Source organism: Rhinoderma darwinii, chromosome 7 (assembly GCF_050947455.1).
Source record: "Rhinoderma darwinii isolate aRhiDar2 chromosome 7, aRhiDar2.hap1, whole genome shotgun sequence".
NCBI lineage: Eukaryota > Metazoa > Chordata > Amphibia > Anura > Rhinodermatidae > Rhinoderma > Rhinoderma darwinii.
In genome coordinates, this window is record NC_134693.1 from 62,291,668 (window position 1) to 62,316,243 (window position 24,576).

At 43.3% G+C, this 24,576-nt stretch overlaps 1 protein-coding gene across 1 annotated transcript in view; it reads left to right on the forward strand.

Annotated features, from left to right (window-relative positions):
* Positions 1–24,576, forward strand: part of HMCN1 (hemicentin 1) — a 345,767-nt gene that overhangs the window by 287,765 nt on the left and 33,426 nt on the right. The window contains exons 83-92 of the mRNA XM_075833451.1: positions 1,081–1,294; positions 1,697–1,831; positions 2,771–2,961; positions 4,306–4,387; positions 5,656–5,925; positions 6,604–6,774; positions 8,561–8,728; positions 9,459–9,629; positions 10,151–10,321; positions 14,866–15,036. Of these exons, the coding sequence (XP_075689566.1) occupies positions 1,081–1,294; positions 1,697–1,831; positions 2,771–2,961; positions 4,306–4,387; positions 5,656–5,925; positions 6,604–6,774; positions 8,561–8,728; positions 9,459–9,629; positions 10,151–10,321; positions 14,866–15,036 (1,744 nt within the window). The remainder of the gene's footprint in view (positions 1–1,080; positions 1,295–1,696; positions 1,832–2,770; positions 2,962–4,305; positions 4,388–5,655; positions 5,926–6,603; positions 6,775–8,560; positions 8,729–9,458; positions 9,630–10,150; positions 10,322–14,865; positions 15,037–24,576) is intronic.

The window sequence follows — 24,576 nt, forward strand, 5'->3', positions numbered from 1 at the left end:
GGCGTTTTTTCCGCGGCGCCTTTTAACTGCTCGTGGGGACAATAGCGGCGTGTTCTTTCTGCCGCAGTTCCACCTCTGACCTCCCATTGAAATCAATGGGAGACAGAGAATGGGTTTCTCGCGGGCGTTTTTTGCCCGCGACCCTCAATGCAGCGAAGAACGCGACAAGAAAATGCAGGCAGGCCAAAATCTGCCTCAAAATTGCTGAAGAAATTTTGAGGCAGATTTCTTCTGCCTGCAAATAGTATATAGTTGCAAATAAAAGCAGACATAAGATAAGTGCAATGCTGTGAGAAAGTATGTCTCTTTTTATTGCATATTTATTACAATTAATGATTTGTACACTACTAGTCTACTAATAAATAGTGCTAAACAGCGTGGACTACATAAAGTGCTGATATTTCTAATATTAACCATGTTAAACTTCTGCTACAGAGGAGAACAGACAGAGATGCACAGCGGGGGCCCAGATTTACTGCAGTCACATCTGTAGATGTGGCTCCTAGGATGGAGTTTCTTACATAGGAATTGCCATCATGTCCCTGAGAAAAAATAATAAGACCACAGATCAGGATGATAACGTCTTCAAATTCCTTTTTTCCCCACATCAAATCTGCAGCAAAACCGATATGTGTTACATGCAGATTGTGATGCGAATTCAACGTGGATTTCACACGCTCTACACTGAAACAGAAGGAGCATACTGTGGATTTTAAAATTCGCAGCATTCTCTGATTTCTGTGCGGGAAATGTTCGGAAACCGGGTAGCAGTTCCTGCCGAACACAATACTGACGCCATAGGAAATAATGTAATCAGTTTTTTTTCTCAGTTTCCCTTTGGCTTTTGGTACTATGCTGAAGGGAATTATGACAGGAGGGCTGGATATATGTGAAGGAGGCCTAAGTTGATTTTTTTTAATACTTTTTTATCTGTAGTTTCTGTCTTTATTTTAATTTGGACTTTATAAAATCAACCGCTTTATTTATTAGATTGCCTGATGTATTAAACAAAAGTGGTCTAGTGTTATATATACCTGAATTGGAAGCTTATTGTGTGTTGTTCTCTTTTTTTTTATACAGCATAAAGATGCGGGTAATTATACTTGTACTGCCAATAATATTGCTGGAAAAGATTCCCACACAGTAAGCCTAGCCATTCACTACGCTCCATCTTTTACTGAACTGCCCTCAAATGTGTCACTCAATGAAGGAGAAAAGTTAAGATTATCATGTAAAGCAACAGGAAATCCTTCCCCTAAGATAACATGGGCCTACAAAGATAGAATAATAGCAGGTAAGTGACCCGCAGACTCTATCAATAAATTATTCAGTACATGCAGCATTTTTTTTGCAAGATAAGAGGTATTCTTTTAACTCTTATGATTCAAGTGTTTACAAGTATTTTAAGATTCAATGTACAATTGCTTTTTTTTTATAGCTCAACAAACATGTAGGCAGTCTTGGGAGTTTAATCTTTGTCTTGAAAGAAAAAAAAAGCTGAATTTAAATAAATGTATTTTCCAAGCAATGGAGTCGACCAATAAAGTAAACATTTTCTGTGTTTTTTTTCTTCTTATGTTCATAATATACTTTGTGATTGCATATGTGAATAAAATACAGCGATTATTACACTTCAGAAGACATTTTGTTGCATATAATTATATATGTTTACATGATATGCCATATTTTCCTGCAGCACAAACTGGGCAAAGTAACTTTCTGAATGATTTGGTGATTGAACGGATTTTAAAAGTGGAAGATGGCGCATATACCTGCATAGCAGAAAACACTGTGTCATCGATCAACACCACAGTATACGTCTTTGTAAGAGGTAAAATATAATAGGAGACTAATTCTACTGACAATCAGGGACTAGTCAAAGTGTCCCTGGGACTTACGGGAATAGACACTGCACCATTGAAGATTATGAAGCTTGAAACGGCCCCTGGAGCTTCAGAGAAGTAGCACAAACATATAATTGAGGCATATTAGCTGGTGTGTAAAGGAGGGATTATATATTCTGGTGGCATGTTTGGGTGGATGTGACAAAGAGCAAGCAGTCACATATATATAGATGTGGGCTTGTGCCTCAGATATTAACCCAACAGTTCCGATTTTATGCTGAACATCTGCTAAGGCCTCGTGCACATGGCCACAGCCATGTGCATGGTCCGTGATTACGGCATGGACGGGCCGCAGAGTTTCATGCGCAGGCCGTCTGCAATCACGGGCCAAGCGCACACAAGATATGAATTGACTTCAATGAGCCTGGACCAGCAATTGTGGTTCGTATAATGACATGTCCTATTTTATTTTCGCGGTCTGGGCTCCGGGCAATGCACGGACCATGAAAATCACGTTGTGTGCGTTGGCCCATAGGGTAGCATGTGTTCTATACTATCCACAATTGTGGCTCCGCAATTGTGTATAGTATGCAGCCACAAATGCACGATCGTGCGCATGAGGCCTAAATTTAGCATACAGAGAGGATAGCCACATCAAAACTAAGCTTGGCTTAAAAGATTGTCAATGTGAATTTAGCAGATATCAAGCAGGGCTCATATTTTAAAATCAGTGGAAAGTCTCCAGACTAACATCAGATTATTGGTTTTATCCTCATTACTGAATTATTTTCCTTTCTCTTGGAGCCCAGGTTATACCAGTTAATGATACTACCTCTGTCTTCTGGCTTCTAAAGTCCAGCCCTGTATATATTAGTTCTTGTTAGACTGTTTATTTACGTTATACATTTTTTTATATATATATTTAGAGCCTCCTGTTCTTTTTGGGATCCACCATGTCACGCAGACTGTGCCCTTGGGCAGCAGTATTATTTTAAATTGTGTAGTAAAAGGAAATCCAATTCCTAGAATTCAGTGGAACAAGAAAGGAAAGGATATTCTGTATAATAAACGGTTTCAGCAGCTCAGTAATGGCTCTTTAGCAATTTATGACACTAAGGTAAGTCGGCTTGTAGCTTAAAGAAAAAATAAAAACTTTATGATTTATTTATTTATTTAGAACTATAGCTCCTCCTACTATACAAACTTTGACTTTCATTTGGAAAATTTGAAAAAGCTTAAACTTGATGAAACATGGATTGCCCCCCAAACAGTGTCTAAATCCCCTAAACCCATACATTTACTGAAAAGAGACAACCGGTAGACTATAAAAGTGCTACCCATTTACAGCCACCGGTTGCAAGTTTGCATCAAACAGTGATTTCATTAAATATTTACATGAAAATTTAACTTGTTAGTCGACCAGAGGCTTACCCACAAAATACCTACTAAAAATAGTGGTGAGTAGATACACATCACACATGTGAAGATCCACGTAGGCAAATCTCCAAACACAAAGAGAAGCTAAATTTGGTTCCAATAGCAAATCCATGTATGTAATTGTCTTAGGCCTCATGCACACTTCCAACACCATTTTCATGGCCGTTTCTCACGGATCTGTGTGTCCATTATGGTAACCGTATGTACACCGTGTCCGTTCCGTGTTTCCATTTCAAATGGACGTTGTGCTTTCGTTTGGCTTCTGTGTTTCCGTTAAAAAAACAGAAGGTATTGAACTTTATTTGAACTTGTCACATGTCCCAGTCTGTGAACTTTGGCACGCCCTGCCGTTGCTAGGGCAACGGATCTGTCAAAAACGGATGGCACACGGAAGCTTTCCGTGTGCCGTCCCTTTTTTTGACGGACCTATTGACTTCTATGGGCCCCACAGTCACGGAATCACTGATCAAAGTAGAACATGCTCTACTTTTGACGGAACGGAACAACGGATCTGTCAAAATAACGGAAGTGTGCATGGGCCCATTGAAATGAATGGGTCAGGGTGCTATCAGTGACAAAAACGGATAGCACCCTGAAGGAAAAAACTGAAGTGGGCATGAGGCCTAAAGCTCTGTTTACATCAGTATTGGGTTTTCTATCTATAATGGAAACCACAATAAAGTGCTGAGTCTGTTGTATTACGAAAACCAATGGCGCCCAACAGACGTTATCGACCTATAATGGGGTACGTTAAGTTTATTTGTGGTTTCCATATTATTTACAGGAAGAATAGTACAGCATACAGGGCTATTTTTCCTGTCAAATCCAACATAATCTACATAATCTGCAACAGAGACTCCGAGAGGGGTTTCATGTGCAGTTCTTCATCCTTATGATATTTCCAGTTTCACTTTTCTGATATCAAGTGCTGTCATTTTGTTATTAAGAGTTATGGTTTTCAGAGCTGCTTTTTCTAGATTTGGTCCTTTTCTAAAACCATTTATTGACCACTTTGTTTGCATAGAATGAAGATGTTGGTGAATATTCCTGCATAGCTACAAATGATGCTGGTGTATTGGAGCATACCATTACATTGTCTCTGAAAAGTACGTTTTTTTAAAATATATTTTATAGAAAATGACAGAAAAAAAAGACTACGTTATGACTACATTTCTTAAACTATGTCCAGGGTATCTTTTAAACTTTATGTGATTGGGAACATTTTAAACACTGAGCATGCAAAGTGAAATTCGGGTAGAATCTAACTTTACCCTTACAAGTTTTCATTAAGTTGCCCTTCACACCCCCAAAAAAATAATTTTTGCAAACACTGACAACTTTCTAGGCATAGAGGAGGTGTCCTTTACTATAGAGGTGGTACCCCCCAGCATTTCACATGAGAAGATGTTCTTGCTGAAATATGGACTGTCATAGTTTTGTTGAGGGAAAAGGGAATGGAGCTCAAAAAGAGGTGGCTGTTTGGGTGGGAGATTTATCAAAAGTGCACCAATAGCACCAAATTTAGTAACATAGTATAGGTGACTTAATATAGTTAAAAATTGCTGGACATCTAAGGCTATGTTCGCACCTACGTTGGTGTGTTCCGTTGTTCTGCTCCATCAGGGGAGCAGAACAAGAGAGTAACGGAAGCAACGGCTGATGGAACCCATAATGAGTTCCGTTGGCTTTCAGGCGGGGTGTACGTGATTTTACCAGTTTTGGTAATTCCTGTCGGATCTGCAACGGGGGCCCCCAAGGGAGCGTCCAACGCAGATCTGAACAGGGCATTAGACCAATTTTATAAATACTCCAATAATTTGCACCAAAATCTGGAACTAGTCCTTAGTAAATTTTGGAAACTTCTCTCTGCCACGCTCCACTGTGAAGGTAGGCATAAAAAGTGTCTAAAATATATTATACATTATTATAAATGTGCACCATGATTTTGGTGCAATTTGTGACAGAATTTTGGTGCATTATGCATTAGTAACTAACCCTCATTATTTGTACTATTTTTTGTTATATGCCTTAGGTTCAGTTTATACACTCCCATGGCCACAAACTTCATATAAACTCAATCTAAAGTGAATATGACTGTAACAGTTGAGGAATAGATTTCATTGATATGGTTCTACTTATCGAAGGTCCACAACAAAAATTTTTTAAGGATGTTCCTAAACTTTAAACATTCTATGGTGAAGAAGGAGTGTTGTAAATTTGTAGTTATTAAAGCAATAGTGAATTTAGCTAAACAGACCTGTAATAAAACCATTCTGAAAATATGCAGACTAAAATGCAGACAGAATTGATGTCCTATATTGACTTTCTTTCTCAATCTTTAATACCATTTGCTCTCTCTTCTTTGTATCTACAGAACCGCCCATTATGATAGTCCATCCAATAGATACTACAGTGAATGCAGGGGGAACAGTGGTTCTAAATTGTCAAGCCGAAGGGGAACCTGAACCTGATATCGTCTGGTCGCGTGTTTCTCATCCTATCTCTGGAGATAATCGATTTAACAGATTATCAAATGGGTCTCTACAAATTGTTGCAGCTCGCAAGGAAGATACTTCTATTTATGAATGCAAAGCTACAAATATCATGGGATCAAAAGTTGTCAAAGCTTCTTTTACTGTACAAGGTAATGCTAAATATGTAGCAGCACTTTAGACCTTAATGAGGACCTCTCAGCTCTCCTGGCATGTCTATTTTAGTAAATTCTTGTATTCCCCCTGAAATAACAATTCTGGAACATATTTTCTTAGAACTCCGCATTGGTTTAATCCTCTGCTATTCCTCCTAGAAATGTATGAATAAATTGACAACTGTCCCTACACAGTCTGACTCTTGGCACTGATTCAAAATCATAGAGGGGGTTTTCTGCTTGGCAAAGATAAGCTCCCACTTTGAAGGACTTGGCACTACGGGGCCCTGCAGTTTCTCTACGTGTTGGGGTTTAATGTATTATTAGTGAGACACTTACTGCTCATGGCATTCAAGCAGATTCAAGCTACATTCTTTGCATTTACTGTCATGTGAAATCAGTATTTCAAATAAAATGTTTTGGACAATTATACCATATGTACCCACAATTACAAATTGACACAAATAGACAGAAGCTGCTAAATTGTACACAGACTAGAATTTAAATGTGTTGTAGCGTTGGTGTGATCTATGAAGTATATCAATTTACCATTTGTAATAAAATCTAAATAATAATTTAAATGTAGATAACATTTGAGACGGACTGGAATTTTCATTGACTGTTGTACGGACACACAATATATGCATTTTTGCTCATCAAGTAACTGTTTTCCAGTGCATGGTGGGTTTTCGGAATGGCTGCCATGGCAATCATGTAGTGTCACTTGTGGCCAGGGAGTTCAGAAACGTATACGACTGTGTGACAACCCTGACCCAGCAAATGGTGGCCTGTACTGCCAAGGAGAGGAGTCAGAGACAAGAATCTGTCAAAACAAGCTCTGTCCAGGTATTATGGTTTTATCAGTTTATGCAATTACAGTAACGTTGTAAAAGGACTTGTGATCATCTACAAATAACAATTGGCCAAATACATAGTAAATAAGGAAAACCTCAGCTCATAGCACACTGAAGATAAGTGTATATAAATGAAGTTGCCATACACAAAATTACAATAATTAAAGATATGACTATGACAATGAGTGTTGACGAGAATAATTATTGTACTAAAATATCTGTTTCCTACTATTTAAGAGTTTTTCCACGTGGAACGTGTTTCAACTTTACTTTAGCCATTACTGATTAATGTTACAATTGTGATGTTTACTCAGCTATCAGACAAGAAAATATGTGCACAATGGACATAAACACATTTGTTAAGCTCCATGCGCACAACCGTATTTTTCTTCCGCTACGAACTGTAATTATGGACCGATTCATTTCTATGGGCTACGGACACCTTTCCGTATTTTTACATTTACAGACACGCTGCGTGAAAAGACCTGCATGTGTGAATGGCCCCATTGAAAGCAATGGGTCCGTGTGCTGCACGTGATTTTCATGCACAGCACACGGACAAGTTTTACGCTCGTCTGAATGAGCCCTTAGGCCCCATGCACACGAAAGTATTTTTGCCGCCGCAATTCACCTGCAAATCTGCGGGTGAATTGCAGCCCCATTTATTTCAATGGGTCCATGAACACGACCGTGGTTTCCATGCATTGCCCAGGAGCCTGGACCGCAAAAAGATAGGACATGTCTTATGACGGTCGCATTTTGCGATCCAGGCTCATTGAAATGAATACACACGGCAATGTGCACGGCCGTGATTTGCGGGCGGCCCGTGCACACCACTACGGTCGTGTGCATGAGGCCTTACAGTTCATGTTTTCTAAATACATTTTTTGCGGATTAGATGTCAGCAGTGGAAATAAAAGGAAAACCTCTTAAAAAATAATCATTTTATTGCTTTCATCTGTAGAAATGACATAGTGGTCCCATAACAATGAAAGTTGCAGATATGTCTATGGGAGTCTGCCAGAGAGCCCCATACATTTCAGCCACAGCGATCCACGTTCTTTTCTAGGCAGTGTCCTCTTCTAGCAGGAAGTTACTTTGAGTAGCCAATCAGAGGTCACCCACAGTAATACCGGGACTACAGGATCTACAATGTTTTTTTTGTTGCACCACAGCTTCAATGATAACTGTTTCCTGACTATGACATGAAAATTCCATGTACATTTACATGCAACTATTCCTATGGACTGCAACTAGTATGCAATGGATGCGATCTAAGCCATCTCACTACAAAAAGTGTACATGTGGCCCCGGTCTAGCTCTGCAAAAGCAGAATATCTCCCTTAGAAATGCCCTCACCCACATTGCCCCAACGTGCTACAATTTTTTTTAGAATCTAGCAATGCTCCTTGTGCCAAATTACTTGGCTGTATGCAGCTCATATAGGAAAATATGGCAATATCTTATTAATATTGTGCACTTCCCGAAGAACTTATACAATTTTGACTGTCCAATTAATTTTAAGCTTTTCAATTCATCTTTGTTAAGTTCATGTTAGGCTGGAGATAGCCCATTACTTTAATAATAGGCTTAAAGCATTATATAATAATGAGTCTAGTGCTACCATGTCCATACACATATTCTTCTCATACTATGACATTATAGGACAATTGTCTGAAAAGATAGACTGTTGGAAAGTCCCAGAATTAGAAATGAAAATGTTTAGGCCTGTGAACTAGTATGAATTGTCAAAAGAATGAATTCCTGCTTTGCTCTAGTGGATGGAAGTTGGTCAGACTGGAGTCCTTGGGAAGAGTGTTCAAAAACATGCGGAAGTGGTAAAAAGACAAGAATAAGGACATGTCATATGCCTCCAGGCCAAGGAGGGAAGTCATGTTTGGGAAAAGCTGTTGATATTATAGTATGCAACACTGAGCCGTGTCCAGGTATGTAATATTAGAATCAGACTATATGTAGAAAAGTCTTCTTAACTTTAGTTCAGTATTCTGTAAAAAAAATATCTAATAAGGCCATGTTCAGACGGGGCGGAATTTTTCCGCTGAAAATGTTGCTGCAGATTCTTTGCGAATTTGCACCAACATTTTCATATTTGACAGGTAATTCAGATGTTGTGGATATCACAGCAGACTTGCTGCAGATTTCAGTCATGTAAATGCTGAAACCCGCAGTGAAATTCCGCTTCTTCTCCGCAATATAATGTGCATGCTGCGGAGGGAAAATTCTGCACCGCAGCCTAAATTCCGAACAGTTATTTTCCGCAACGTCTGAACCAAGTTTCCTAAAAATGTATAGAAAAAAATTTAAAAAACGTCTGCTGCAGAATTCCACTGCGGACTGTCCGCAGCGGAATTCAGCAGCAATTCCGCCACGTCTGAATGTGCCCTAAACGTATAAATGTTTGTGTGTATTATATCAAGATGCCTAATTTACTATGAACAAGATTTTCAGAGGAATGATCAGATGGTTGTTACATTATAAAAAATGCCGCCTAGTCTGAAGGTGATTACTGGTCACCAAATCAAGATCGTTCCATGCACCACACAACCATCAAATATTATTCTTACTTTTTTCATACTCCAGTACTAACCTTCATCTGATATTGAATGTTACACATGAAAGTCACATGTCAATTACTTCAGTAATTATCTGTTTCAGTCGATGGTGTATGGAGTTCTTGGCAAGCCTGGGGAGTGTGCAGCAAGACATGTGGGAAGGGAACTCATACTCGTGTAAGGGTGTGTAATAATCCTCCTCCATCATTTGATGGATCACCTTGTGAAGGACAAGATACACAGACTCAGATATGCTCTGACAGACATTGTCCAGGTAGAGTCACTACTGATTGTTCGTTACAACTGATGTCATTTATAACAAAATTGTTTTTTTCTAATATATTATTTGAACTGTTTTCTGTACATAGCTAAGGTTTTTTTTGTAGAGATATTAAGCAGACTGCATCATAAGTTTGGACTCACTCATTCAGTTTCCATGGCAGTTTTTGATGCCGTTTTTTTTGCGCCAAATGCACTAGTGAATACAAAGAGAGGAGAAGTATCAGTCTTTTCTTTATACGATTTCTTCTTTTTGGATTCATTATTGGCTTTGGCACAAAAAAAATTCTATGAAAAATGGCCACAAAAGTGCATGTGTGATTAGGCTAAATTAAAAATCCATATTTATGATCTAATGACCATAAATTATAAAAAGTTTAATTTCCTATCAAAAAGGAAACTGACCCTAAATATGCAGGAGATGCAAGTAGTCACATTCTAGGATGTTCATACGAATTTCTTCCTATAGTGGTGATGCCTTCTCATAATACCTGTGTGTCTTATTCATTTATTCAGTGGATGGAAGATGGTCAGCTTGGGGAAGCTGGACATCCTGCAGTTTATCGTGTGGTGGTGGACTTCGACAAAGGTTTCGAGAATGTTCCAATCCAGCCCCACAATATGGAGGTCACAAATGTGAAGGGATAGAATATGAAAATGAATTTTGTAATGGAGATTTATGTCCAGGTAAGCTTCCATTTTAAGTGTGCTTTTTATTCATGTCTTTGGACAGTACATGGATTGACAACATTTTGACTAAAACAGTTGTCCAATGTATAACTAAAGCATTTTTATTGTATAATAAACATGAATTTTTCTATTCAATGTGTCTATTCATTGACAGGAAGCAGAAATGTTGGTAATTATAAGGAACTAAGGCCTTTCCCGCAGGGCCGGCTCCAGGTTTATGTGGGCCCTTGGGCGACACAGACTTAGTAGGCCCCTTTGCGGGGGAACTCACAGCAGCAGTAAAATTGGCAGAAAACTTCACTTTGTTCCCCCATATAGACGTTAGGCCCTGTTTATGCCCCATATAGAAGTTAGGCCCAGAGGTTGGACCCCTATAAATTTAGTGACCTCTGTAGATAGTGCCACACAGCCCCCTCCCAGGTAGTGCCACACAGCCCCCCCTCCCAGGTAATGCCACACAGCCCCCTCCTGCCAAGTAGTGCCACACAGCCCCATCCCAGGTAGTGCCACACAGCCCCCTCCTGGTAGTGCCACACAGCCCCCGTCCCTGGTAGTGCCACACATCCCTCCTCCCTGTAGGTAGTGCCTTTGGGGCTCCCTCTAGGAGTGGAATCCCCAGCCAGAGCATTGCTGACACACTGGCCGGGGATTCTGCTTCAGGAGGAGCCCCTGACGTCACTGTCCATATATAGACAGTATATAGACAGTGACAGACAGTGTTGTCAGGGGCAACCCTAGAGCCATAGTCCTGGGCAGAGCACTACTAGCACCCTGTCTGGGACTCCTTCTCTTCTCCTGACATCACTGTCCATATATGGGTAGTGATGTCCGGAGCAGAGCTGAAGTCCCGGGCAGAGCGCTAGCAAACGCTCTACTCCGGTATTTCGTCCAATGGGAAGCCCCTGACATCACTGTCCATATATGGACAGTGATGTCAGGAGCAGAGCTGTGTCCCAGGCAGAGCGCTAGTAAAGGCTCTGCTCCGGTACTCTGGCACTGGGCAAGCCCCTGACATCACTGTCCAATTATGTTTATTTGTTTATTGTTTACATTACATTAGGGGAAAAATCAGACAGGGTTTTCTTTGTTACTTCGAACATTTTTTTTTTACTATATTATTAAAAACTTTATGTATTTCATTTTTCATTTTTTTTAATCCCACCAGGGGATTTGGACATGCGATTGTTAGATCACTTGCATTATACACTGCAATACCTATGCATTGCAGTGTATTGTACAGTTTACTGAATCCATCTTGCCCTTTACACGCTGCCAGAGGAAGCAAATCAACCCCAGAGCATCGCCAAGCCACCACTAGGACCTGCAGCTATCTCTAAAACGGTGCCCCCTAAAGCCCGTTCTACCTTTTTCGTTTCCCATTGCCACTTGTAATTTCTGACCATGTAATGAGAAAACAGCATAGTGCGCATCCTGCGCTGCTTCTGTAACTGCCATTCACTTCTATTGAAGTTACGGAAACGGCATATCTCAGCGACCTACGCTGTATTCTGATTACATGGTCAGAAATTACAAGTGGCAGCGGGAACCGTGAAAGGTAGAAAGTGGTTCAGGGGGCCCCGTTAAAGAGATAAATGCAGGTCCCAGAGATGGGACCCGTATCTATGTGACATTTATGGCATATTCTACAGATATGCCATAACGTCTCTGATGGGCAAACTCCTTTTTTGTGCCTTTGGGTCAGTAGAGGTGTATGTCTTAGAGTTTGGGCAGGGAGACCTTCAGCGCTTAATTTGCGCCTTACTGTGCAAACTGAAATCTCAGTGCCTGATGCCACCAAATCTTGCTGCAGGTCTTTTGCAGTAAGGCTGGGTTCACATGACCTATTTTCAGGCGTAAACGAGGCGTATTATGCCTCGATTTACGCCTGAAAATACGGCTCCAATACGTCGGCAAACATCTGCCCATTCATTTGAATTGGTTTGCCGACGTACTGTGCCGACGACCTGTCATTTTACGCGTCGCTGTCAAAAGATGACGCGTAAAATGACTGCCTCGTCAAAGAAGTGCAGGACACTTCTTTGGACGTAATTTGAGCCGTTTTCATTGAATCCAATGAAGAACAGCTCAAAACTACGGGCGTAAATGGCGCCTCGCAAAATGCGAGTACTTGCAATTACGTCTGAAATTACGGAGCTGTTTTCTCCTGAAAACAGCTCCGTAATTTCAGACGTAATGGTCACTATCGTGTGCACATACCCTAACTCGAGGGGTTCTGATCACCTGCCTCCTCAGAAATCTGGTGACAGCCGGTGATAGCTTCTTCTTTTTGCCACGTCCTGATCGTGTAGCCGGGGTTTCTTTAACTTTGAACTTGCGAACTATGCTTTTATTTGTATCTCTAGGAACATGCATTGCCTTTGCAATCTTTTAGTATCCTTTTCCTTGTGTGTGCAAAGCAATGATCTCTTCTTTTAGGGTATGTGCACACACACTAATTACGTCCGTAATTTACGGACGTATTTCGGCCGCAAGTCCCTGACCGAACACAGTGCAAGGAGCCGGGCTCCTAGCATCATACTTATGTACGATGCTAGAAGTCCCTGCCTCGCTGCAGGACAACTGTCCCGTACTGTAAACATGATTACACTACGGGACAGTTGTCCTGCAGCGAGGCAGGGACTCCTAGCATCGTACATAAGTATGATGCTAGGAGCCCGGCTCCCTGCACTGTGTTCGGTCCGGGACTTGCGGCCGAAATACGTCCGTCAATTACGGACGTAATTAGTGTGTGTGCACATACCCTTAACCTTTTGGACCACTCTCTTGCCATATTTCTAACATGCATTAAAACGTCACAGTCAACAAACCCGTAGCCAGTCCAAGTACTTGATGTGTTTTATCTCAAGCACACCTGTTGCAACTATTGAAGCCCTTGAGTAGTTGCATCAGGTGTGCTTGAAACAACATGCAAAAACACAAAAGAGAAAAAAAAAAAAAAAGGTATTGGTTTGCACATCCTAACAAAATAAAATGTGCAGGTGCACGTAAAATTGTGTGAGCCCACCTGCCACGACAATGCAACCTCTTATGAGGTGGGTCCCTGACCTAAAAATACACTTCTATTCTGGGTGTAAGCCTGCAGAATATAATGGGGTTAGGTAGGAAACAGCTTTAATCTAATTAAAAGCAGCCCTGGGCAAATGGGAGGAGTGCTTGACCAAAAAGAAGACAGTCACCACCTCCATGCACTACATGCAAAAACACAAAAGAGAACAAAAAAAAATATTGGTCTGCACATCCTAACAAAATGAAAAATGTACAGGTGCACGTAAATACCACATTCAAAGAAGAAAAAAAAACATTGCGGCAGCACTCTGCGTACACAAGGACTACCAAATATACTAAATATAAATAAATATGCATTACTGCTGAATCTCCTTACAATAGTGAGGTTCTTAGCACACATTTAGTAGTTGCATCAGGTGTGCTTGAAACAACATGCAAAAACACAAAAGAGAAAAAAAAAAGTTATTGGTTTGCACATCCTAACAAAATAAAATGTGCAGGTGTACGTAAAATTGTGTGATCCCACCTGCCACGACAAGGCAACCTCTTATGAGGTGAGTCCCTGACCTACACCTCTGTTCTAAGCTCTGATCTAAGCCTGGAAAATATATTGGGCAAATGGGAGGAGTGCTAGACCAAAAAGGAGGCAGTCACCCCCTCCATGCACAACATGCAAAAACACCTGATTTGCAGATGTGAGATTTATGGCTGGGTTCACATTGTGCGTTTTTGTCACATTTTTAACATGCGTTTTTTTTCTTTGGTTAATGAACTCCCACTGAAGCAAAAAAATGAACCATGGACCCAGCATCATGAGGGATTCTATTTAGGGGTTGAATAATTCTGAGACTGCAGTAGTCATTAAAAGTGTCATTTTGAGTTGAATTTGGAGAAAACACTTGTTAGGGTATGTTCACACGCACTAATTACGGACGTAATTCGGGCGTTTTTGCCCCGAATTACGTCCGAAAAATGTGCCTCGATAGCGTTGACAAACATCTGCCCTTTGAAAGCAATGGGCTGACGTTTGTCTGTTCACACGAGGCGTTTATTTACGCGCCGCTGTCAAATGACGGCGCGTAAATAGACGCCCGCGTCAAAGAAGTGACCTGTCACTTCTTTGGGCGTAATTGGAGCCGTTATTCATTGACTCCAATGAAAAGCAGCGCCAATTACGTCCGTAATGGGCGCGGCGTTCAAGCGCCTGCACATGCCGTTACGGCTGAAATTACGGGGATGTTTCCTCCTGAAAACATCCCCTTAATTTCAGCCGTTACGGACGCTGCCGTGTGAACATACCCTCATATTTGTTTTGTTGAGCTATTTAAATTGTTCTTGTTTGATTGTTTTTTGTTTTTTTTTTCAAACATATGAAAGTTTGTCCATTTTGCTAATAAACCTAATTTGTAGTGGAAGTTAAATAATTTTGATTGCAACTGTATATGAATTGTAGAATGCAGCAATAATTATCACTCTGTATCACACATACACTCAGCTGTAGCTTTTCATTGTAGTGCATGGAAACTGGGGACCATGGAGCCCTTGGGGAGCATGTAGTCGTACCTGCAATGGCGGACAGATGAGGAGATATCGAAATTGTGATAACCCAGCTCCCACAAACAGTGGAAGAGGCTGCACTGGTGCTGACATGGAAATACACAAATGTAACACAAACAAGTGTCCAGGTGAGTATGTTAGTCCACAGCTTAAATGAAGGTGTAGCCATTTAACCTGTAAGTCAAGAAAGAGACACTTGAAGGGTAAAGTTTATTGGATAAGGGAGCACATAGATATAAATGTATGTTAATATAAACAGCAGCCGTACATGCCAGTTGTGCAAATATTAAGGGCTGATTCAGACGAACGTTGCGTCTTTGCGGGCGCAAAAAACGTGGCGTTTTGCGCGCGCAAAAACCACTTGACAGCTGCGTGTGTCATCCGTGTATGATGCGTGGCTGCGTGATTTTCGCGCAGCCGCCATCATAGAGATGAGTCTAGTCGACGTCAGTCACTGTCCAGGGTGCTGAAAGAGTTAACTGATCGGCAGTAACTCTTTCAGCACCCTCGACAGTGAATGCCGATCACAATATCGAGAAACCTGTTAAAAAAAAAGAAAAAGTTCGTACTTACCGAGAATTTCCCTCCCGGCCGTTGTCTTGGTGACGCGTCCTTGGTGACGCGCCTCTCTTGACATCGGGCCCCACCTCCCTGGATGACGCCGCAGTCCATGTGACCGCTGCAGCCTGTGCTTGGCCTGTGATTGGCTGGAGCTGTCACTTGGACTGAATTCTCATCCCGGGAGGTCAGACTGGAGGAAGAAGCCGGGAGTTATCGGTAAGTCAGAACTTTTTACACGTTCATGTATATTGGGATCGGAAGTCACTGTCCAGGGTTCTGAAACAGTTTAACTCTTTCAGCACCCTGGACAGTGACTATCTCCTGACGTCGCGTACCGGAATTTTTTTTGCCGGGTTCGGCCAAAACGAGTTCGGCCGAACCCGGTGAAGTTCGGTTCGGTTGTCCGGGTTCGCTCATCTCAAAGACACTCCGTTTGGATGTTTGGAAACAGAAAAGCACGTGGTGCTTTTCTGTTTACATTCATCCTTTTGACAGCTGGTGCGCTGTTTCAGTCGGTTAGCACGGAAGTGCTTCCGTGCGACCTGCGTGGTTTTCACGCACCCATTGACTTCAATGGGTGCGTGATGCGCAAAATACGTGAGATATTGAGCATGTCGCGCTTTTTGCGCAGCGGACAAACGCTGCGCAAAAAGCACGGACGGTCTGTACTGCCCCATAGACTTGTATTGGTCTGTGCGTGGCGCGTGAAAACCACGCGGCCCGCACGGACCCAATACACGTTCGTGTGAATGCCCCCTAAGGGGCCGGCACCCGGCTGCATTAGGAATAATAGACCCCTAATGGGGCTATTCACACGACCGATTTTTTGACGGCCGGGAAAACCGGCCGTCAAAAAATAGGACATGCTCTATTTTCGGCCGGGTACCCAGCCGCCCGGCTCCCATAGAAGTCTATGGGGCCGGGTAATACACGGCCATCACCGGAATGTGTCCCGAGTGATGGCCGGGTTTTCCGTCGCTTGCGCTCTATCTCCTCCTCCTCACAGCGCAGAGTGCATGTGAGGAGGAGGAGTTGATGGCATTCGGACGAATGGCTGTACGCTGTACACTGTGTGGCAGGGCCGGGGTGTACAGCAGGTGGAGGGAGCGCTGCGCTGGCTCCCTTCCCCTGCTTGTTAAAAGCGCCCTGGCCCGGCGACACCTTACATGGCGCCGCTAGCAGCTGCTGCTGCGGCTGCTACTACTGTAGCGACGCCACTATAGCAGAGCAGGGAGGTATCTCCCCGCTCTGCTATGTGCTAGCCCCACTTTAGCTCCTTGAAGGAGCGGAATCCCCGTGTTTTCGGGGATTCCGCTCCTGGACAGAGCGCTTGATGTCTCTGTCCATATCTGGGCAGTGACATCAGGGGAAACTCCTGAAGCGGAATCCCCGAACACATGGGGATTCCCCTTCAGGAGTTACCGCTGATGTCACTGTCCAGATCTGCCCGGCCCGGAACGGATGCAAAACTTTATGCAAACCGGCCGGGCAAAATGGCCGATTTTACCGGCCGATACTCGGGCTCGGGCGGGACCCGGTCGTGTGAATTTGGTGACTGCTTCAAAATATAAGAGACTTAAAAAAATACATTTATTCAGTACACTTGGTACAATACATTTGATATAAATACTGGGGGCATATTTCCCCAAGGCTGCAGTAAGGCCTCCTACACACGGGACATAAATACTGCAGATTTTCTGTACCGATAACTATACCACCCATATGGATGAGATTTGAGAAAATCTCATTCATATACTGCAGAAAATTGTTTGCAAAAGCAATCATGAAATTACAGTATATAAAGAGTCACAAATGAGTATATAAATCCTTTGTGTATAGGGAAAATTATTCAAACATCAATATCGGAAAGGGTTCTTTACAGTAAGGTTAAGTTCACACGTGGCAGAGTTATTGCAGAACTTTCTGCGATTGAAAATCAGTGACATTCATCTGAATGGGGCTTGCAGAAATCCACACACCTGCTGCAGAAACAATCCCATTGAAAAAACTGGAACTGATTTTCAGTCGCAGAAATGGCTGGATTCACATGCATCAGATTTTGCTGCAGAAATTTACGTGTATAGGAAAAATTATTCCAAAAAAGGACAAAAAATGGCTAGGTACATATTTTACAACTAATAACAATGAGTTATTAGAGTTTTAATAAATCCTTTCATGATCGAAGTGTTTTGGATCTTCTGGCCTAGAGAAAAATTTCACCTCTTGGAATGCTGCATTCTATTTTTTTGCGGGTCACATACAGCTTTCTTATTATTTCAAATTTGAGTTAATATCAATTAATTTTGTATGTCTTATTTGGGGAAAATGCGGGCTGATAGGACAGATGGAACCTTTGATAAGAGATACCCTATAAAATAAACCCCTAAACTCCACCACTTGTGTATTATATTATATTTACAGACTGTCTAAGGAATAGGGAGAGACCCTTGTGCTGTTGATGGGACTAAGGAAAAATAGATTTACTGTACATTCAAAATCATAGAGCTTCCCTCACGTCCCTTACAGCAGCACAATGATGGGGATGTACAAAGTAGAATCACCTAGGAGGGACCTAATGCACTGATCTTAAGACAAACCTCCCATATGAAGTCTCCTCCAAAGACCTTCCACAAAGTCTATAGTAAGAAGCAAAGGTGATAGGTATAGACCATGGGGCTGCACCACAAATCACTTCAACAGAAATGAAAAACAAAATTGGGAGAATGGAAAAAAAAAATCTGCCATTTTTTTTTTTTTTTTGACAGCATGGATCGTGCGGTATAAATAACATGTCAACTTTATTTTTTGTTGGGACAACTACGGTGATCCCAAATTTATATAGTTTCTTTCTTTTTTACAATTTAAATAAAAATACTTAACAATAAAAACATGTTTTATGGGAAGATAAAACATTTTTGGGGTGCCATTTTCTGAGACCCATCACCTTTAAATTTTCCATCAATGTAGTCGTATGGGATTTTGTTTTTTTTTGTAGAATGAGTTGTATTTTTTGGCACCATTTTGGTGTGCATTTAATTTGTTTGTTTTGTATAAAAAAAAAATTTAGGGGTGGAATGGGAAAAAATGCAATACCGCCATATTTTATTTTTATTTTTTTAAATAATGGGTTATCTTTCTTCCACGGGTTCCTAAAGGGAATCTGTCACCAGCATTCCACCTATTAAGGGCGGATTTACACGAACGTGTAATACGTCCGTGCAACGCACGTGTTTTTCACGCGAGTCGCACGGACCTATGCTAGTCTATGGGGCAGTGCAGACTGTCAGTGATTTTTGCGCAGCGTGAGTCCGCTGCGTAAAATTCACGACAGGTCCTATATTTCTGCGTTTTTCACGCATCACGCACCCATTGAAGTCAATGGGTGCGTGAAAATCACGCGCACCACACGGAAGCATTTCTGTGGGATGCGCGTGATTCGCGCAACAGCAGTCAAAAGTATGTTTGCAAACAGAAAAGCACCACGTGCTATTCTGTTTACAAACATCCAAACAGAGTGTCATAATGATGGCAGCCACGCATCCTATGTGATGACACACGGAGCTGTTAAGTGCCTTTTGCGCTATTTAACCTATAATTGTCTTCTTAGTTGTCTCTGTAGCTTTAGGATTACGTTTTTTTGTGTTCCCACACCGTGTGCTAATGAGCAAAAAAAGAGTCATATCTTCGTTTGAAAAGAGTCAAATCTTCGTTTGGAAAGAGTCATATCTTCAATCCCCAAGGCTTCCCCCAGCACACAAAATCCTGCGCTTGTGCATTGATGTCTTCTTCTCGGGTGTGCACACAAAGGGACACCGGATTATTACGATAAAAGGCGCAAAATGTTTTGCAGACCGTTATTTACTGTCGGAGGAGGAGTTTAGGAGAAGGGATAACTGCAATGAACTTTTGATTGAAGCGGCCAGTGACGGATAAGTAAAGTCAGAGGCATAGCTAAAGGCTCATGGGCACTGATGCAAAGGTTCTTCTTGGGTCCCACCCCCCAAACTTGTCAGGGCCGATGGCCCGCAGCTTTCAGCTGCATCGCTGGGTCTCCTAAGTGATCCAACAATGCAGCACCAGCAGCCAGGGGCTTCACTAAGGAATTTAAATGTCAGGGGAAATAGCCCCAATACATATGGGTCCGTACTACGACCCTAAAGCTATGGATAAGATTAGATACATTGGCTTAGCAGACAGTAGAACACATTATAGGATTAGATACAGTGGCTCAACAAACAGTATCACACATGATGGGATTAGAGACAGTGGCTCAACAAACAGTATCACACATGATAGGATTAGATATAGGGCCCAGCAGACAGTATCACACATGATAGGATTAGATACAGTGACTCAACAGACAGTATCACACATGATAGGATTAGATATAGGGCCCAGCAGACAGTATCACACATGATAGGATTAGATACAGTGGCTCAGCAGACTGTATCACACATGATTGAATATAGGGCCCAGCTCGCTGGCATTGCGGCTCCAGCGCTGGACCCAGGAAAGGTAAGAATAATAATTGTTTTCCTTTTTGACGTGATTCTTAAGGATCTGCCAGGCACAGCTTCTGTATCCACGCCCATAGGTAATCAGTCTGCACCTGCTTCTATGTCTGTGAGACTGACTCCATCTTCCACCACTCAGGATGGCAGGCTTAGGAGTGGGAGAGCCTATCACAGCCTGGCCAGACGGAGCTAGCCCTCTGTCTATTTATACCTGCCTTTCCTGTTCCTCCTTGCTTGTGATTGCTCTCTGTTGGTTTCCTGGCCCTGCTGCAGCTTCTTGAACTACTTGTCCCTGCTTTGTATTGACCCTGGCTTACTGACTACTCTTCTGCGTTTAGTACCTCATACACTCCTGGTTTGACTCGGCTTGTTCACTACTCTCCTGCTCTGCGTTTGGCACCTCATACTCTCCTGGTTTGACTCGGCTCGTTTACTACTCTTGTTGCTCACGGTGTTGCCGTGGGCAACTGCCCCGTTTCCCTTTGTTCTGTGTTTCCTTGTCTGGTTGTCTGTCGTGCACTTACTGAGTGTAGGGACCGTCGCCCAGTTGTACCCTGTCGCCTAGGGCGGGTCGTTGCAAGTAGGCAGGGACTGAGTGGCGGGTAGATTAGGGCTCACTTGTCTGTTTCCCTATCCCTGTCATTACATAATCACAAGCCCATATACCTACTCTACCCTGGTCCCTCACACCACTATGGACCCCCTTGAGACCCTGGTTCAGCAAATGCAGGGTCTCTCCCTACAGGTCCAGGCCCTGGCTCAGAGAGTCAACCAGCCTGATGCTACCATGGTAGTGCCCCTCACCTCACCTCTTGAACCCCACCTCAAGTTGCCTGACCGGTTCTCAGGGGACCGGAAGACTTTTCTCTCCTTTCGGGAGAGTTGTAGGCTCTATTTTCGTTTAAAGCCCCACTCCTCAGGTTCTGAGAGCCAGCGGGTGGGTATAATTATGTCCCGGCTCCAGGAAGGGCCCCAAGAATGGGCCTTCTCCTTGACTCCTGACGCCCCTGAACTTTGCTCCGTTGATCTTTTATTTTCTGCTCTCGGACTCATTTATGACGAGACTGACAGGACTGCCTTTGCCGAGAGTCAACTGGTGACCTTACGTCAGGGTAAGAGACCTGTTGAGGAGTATTGCTCTGACTTTAGGAAGTGGTGCGTAGCTTCTCGGTGGAATGACCCTGCCTTAAGGTGCCAGTTTAGGTTGGGTCTGTCGAACGCCTTGAAAGACCTGCTAGTTAGCTATCCCTCTTCTGACTCCCTAGACCAGGTTATGGCTTTAGCGGTACGACTTGACCGACGTCTCAGGGAACGACAATGTGAACATTTATGTGTTTTCTCCTCTGACTCCCCCATGATGCCTCCCGAGGTTCCGTTGCTTCGTTCTTCCACGGAAGACTCGGAGGTACCTATGCAACTCGGGGGCCTCCGTGTTCCCCCAACAATGTAGAGAGTTCCGCAGGAAGAATGGTCTCTGCTTCTATTGTGGGGATGACAAGCATCCAGTGAACACCTGCCCTAGGCGTAAGAATAAGCAGCCGGAAAACTTCCGCGCCTAAGTGATCATCGGGGAGGTCACTTGGGCGCACAGGTATTTCCCGTAAATATGAAATGTAATAAAATCTTGCTTCCCTTTCAGGTCTCTTTTGGTGGTAGGTCTGCTACCGGCAGTGCCTTCGTGGATTCAGGGTCGTCTGCTAATATCATGTCTGTGGAATTTGCTATGTCTCTAGCTATGCCTTTGATTGATTTGCCTAAACCTGTCCCGGTAGTGGGTATCGACTCCACTCCTCTTGCTAATGGTTATTTTACACAGCATACCCCTGTTTTTGAACTCCTTGTTGGCTCCATGCATTTGGAGCAGTGCTCTGTACTGTTGACGCAGGGATTATCGTCCGATTTGGTTTTAGACCTTCCCTGGTTGTAGTTGCATAATCCCACGTTTGATTGGAATACTGGGGATCTTACCAAATGGGGTAATGAATGCTTGACGTCATGTTTTTCTGTTAATTCTATTTCTCCCCCTGAGGAGGTGAACACGCTACCTAAGTTTGTTCAGCACTTCGCTGATGTTTTCTCTAAGGAGGCCTCCGAAGTGTTACCTCCTCATAGAGAATACGATTGCGCTATCGATTTGGTACCAGGAGCTAAGCTCCCTAAGGGTAGGATATTTAATCTCTCTTGTCCCGAACGTGAAGCCATGAGAGAATATATCCAGGAATGCCTGGCCAAGGGTTACATTTGCCCCTCTACTTCTCCGGTAGGTGCTGGCTTCTTCTTCGTAGGGAAGAAGGATGGTGGTCTTAGGCCATGCATTGACTACCGTAACTTGAATAAGGTCCCTGTAAGGAACCAGTATCCCCTTCCTTTGATTCCTGATCTCTTTAATCAGGTTCAGGGGGCCCAATGGTTCTCTAAGTTTGATCTACGGGGGGCATATAACCTTATCCGCATCAAAGAGGGGGATGAGTGGAAGACTGCATTTAACATGCCCGAAGGTCATTTCGAATACCTCGTCATGCCCTTTGGGTTGTGTAGAATTTCATAAATGGGATTTTAAGAGATTACCTGGGGGTATTTCTTGTAGTGTACCTTGATGACATACTTGTGTTTTCCGAGCACTGGTCCTCCCACATTGAGCATGTCAGGAAGGTGCTCCAGGTCCTTCGGGAAAACAAACTGTTTGCGAAGACCGAAAAATGTGTGTTTGGAGTGCAGGAGATACCATTTTTGGGTCAAATCCTCACTCCTCATGAATTCTGCATGGACCCCGCCAAGGTCCAGGCTGTGGCGGAATGGGTCCAACCTGCCTCCCTGAAGGCGTTACAGTGCTTCTTGGGGTTCGCTAATTATTACAGGAGATTTATTGCTAACTTCTCGGTCATCGCTAAGCCTCTTACAGACCTCACTCGCAAGGGTGCTGATCTCCTCCACTGGCCTCCTGAGGCTGTCCAGGCTTTTGAGGCCCTTAAGAAGTGCTTTATCTCGGCCCCGGTGCTGGTTCAGCCCAACCAAATGGAGCCATTGATCGTGGAGGTTGATGCGTCCAAGGTGGGAGTGGGGGCTGTCTTGTCCCAGGGTACCAGGTCCCTCACCCATCTCCGTCCCTGTGCCTACTTCTCCAGGAAGTTTTCGCCCACTGAGAGTAACTATGATATTGGCAACCGCAAACTCTTAGCCATTAAATGGGCATTTGAAGAGTGGCGCCACTTCCTGGAGGGGGCTAGGCACCAGGTAACGGTCCTTACCGACCACAAGAATCTGGTTTTCCTAGAATCGGCCCGGAGGCTAAACCCGAGACAAGCTCGATGGGCGTTATTTTTTACCAGATTCAACTTTTTGGTTACCTATAGGGCTGGGTCTAAAAATATTAAGGCTGATGCACTGTCGCGTAGCTTCATGGCCAGCCCTCCTTCGGAGGAAGAAGCTGCTTGTATTTTGCCTCCAAGTATAATCATTTCCTCTATTGATTCTGATTTAGTCTCCGAAATTGCTGCTGATCAAGGTTCAGCTCCCGGGAACCTTCCTGAGAACAAGCTGTTTGTTCCCCTGCAATTCCGGCTAAGGGTACTTAGGGAAAATCATGACTCCGCACTATCTGGTCATCCAGGCATCCTGGGTACCAAGCACCTCATTGCCAGAAACTATTGGTGGCCTGGGTTGCCTAAAGACGTTAAGGCCTACGTCGCCGCTTGTGAGGTTTGTGCTAGGTCCAAGACTCCCAGGTCCCGACCAGCGGGCTTACTACGTTCTTTGCCCATTCCCCAGAGACCTTGGACCCATATCTCCATGGATTTTATCACCGATTTGCCTCCATCTCAAGGCAAGTCGGTGGTGTGGGTTGTAGTAGACCGCTTCAGTAAGATGTGCCACTTTGTGCCCCTCAAAAAACTACCCAATGCTAAGACGTTAGCTACCTTGTTTGTCAAACACATCCTGCGTCTCCATGGGGTCCCTGTCAATATTGTTTCTGACAGAGGGGTACAATTTGTTTCTTTGTTTTGGAGAGCCTTCTGTAAAAAGTTGGAGATTGATCTGTCCTTCTCCTCTGCCTTCCATCCTGAAACTAATGGCCAAACCGAGAGGACTAATCAGTCTCTAGAACAATATTTAAGGTGTTTTATCTCTGACTGTCAATATGATTGGGTCTCATTCATTCCCCTCGCCGAATTTTCCCTTAATAACCGGGTCAGTAACTCGTCAGGGGTCTCCCCCTTTTTCTTTAATTTTGGGTTTAATCCACGGTTCTCCTGCGTTTCACCTGGTAGTTCCAACAATCCCGAGGTAGAGGTCGTTCATCGGGAACTGTGCACAGTCTGGGCCCAGGTTCAGAAGAACCTAGAGGCGTCCCAGAGCATACAAAAAACTCTGGCAGATAGAAGACGTTCTGTTAACCCCTTGTTTATGGTCGGGGATCTGGTGTGGCTATCGTCAAAGAACTTGCGCCTTAAAGTCCCGTCCAAGAAGTTTGCTCCCCGGTTTATAGGGCCGTACAAGGTCATTGAAGTCCTCAATCCTGTCTCCTTCCGACTGGAGTTGCCCCCATCTTTTCGAGTACGCGACGTGTTTCATGCCTCCCTCCTTAAACGCTGC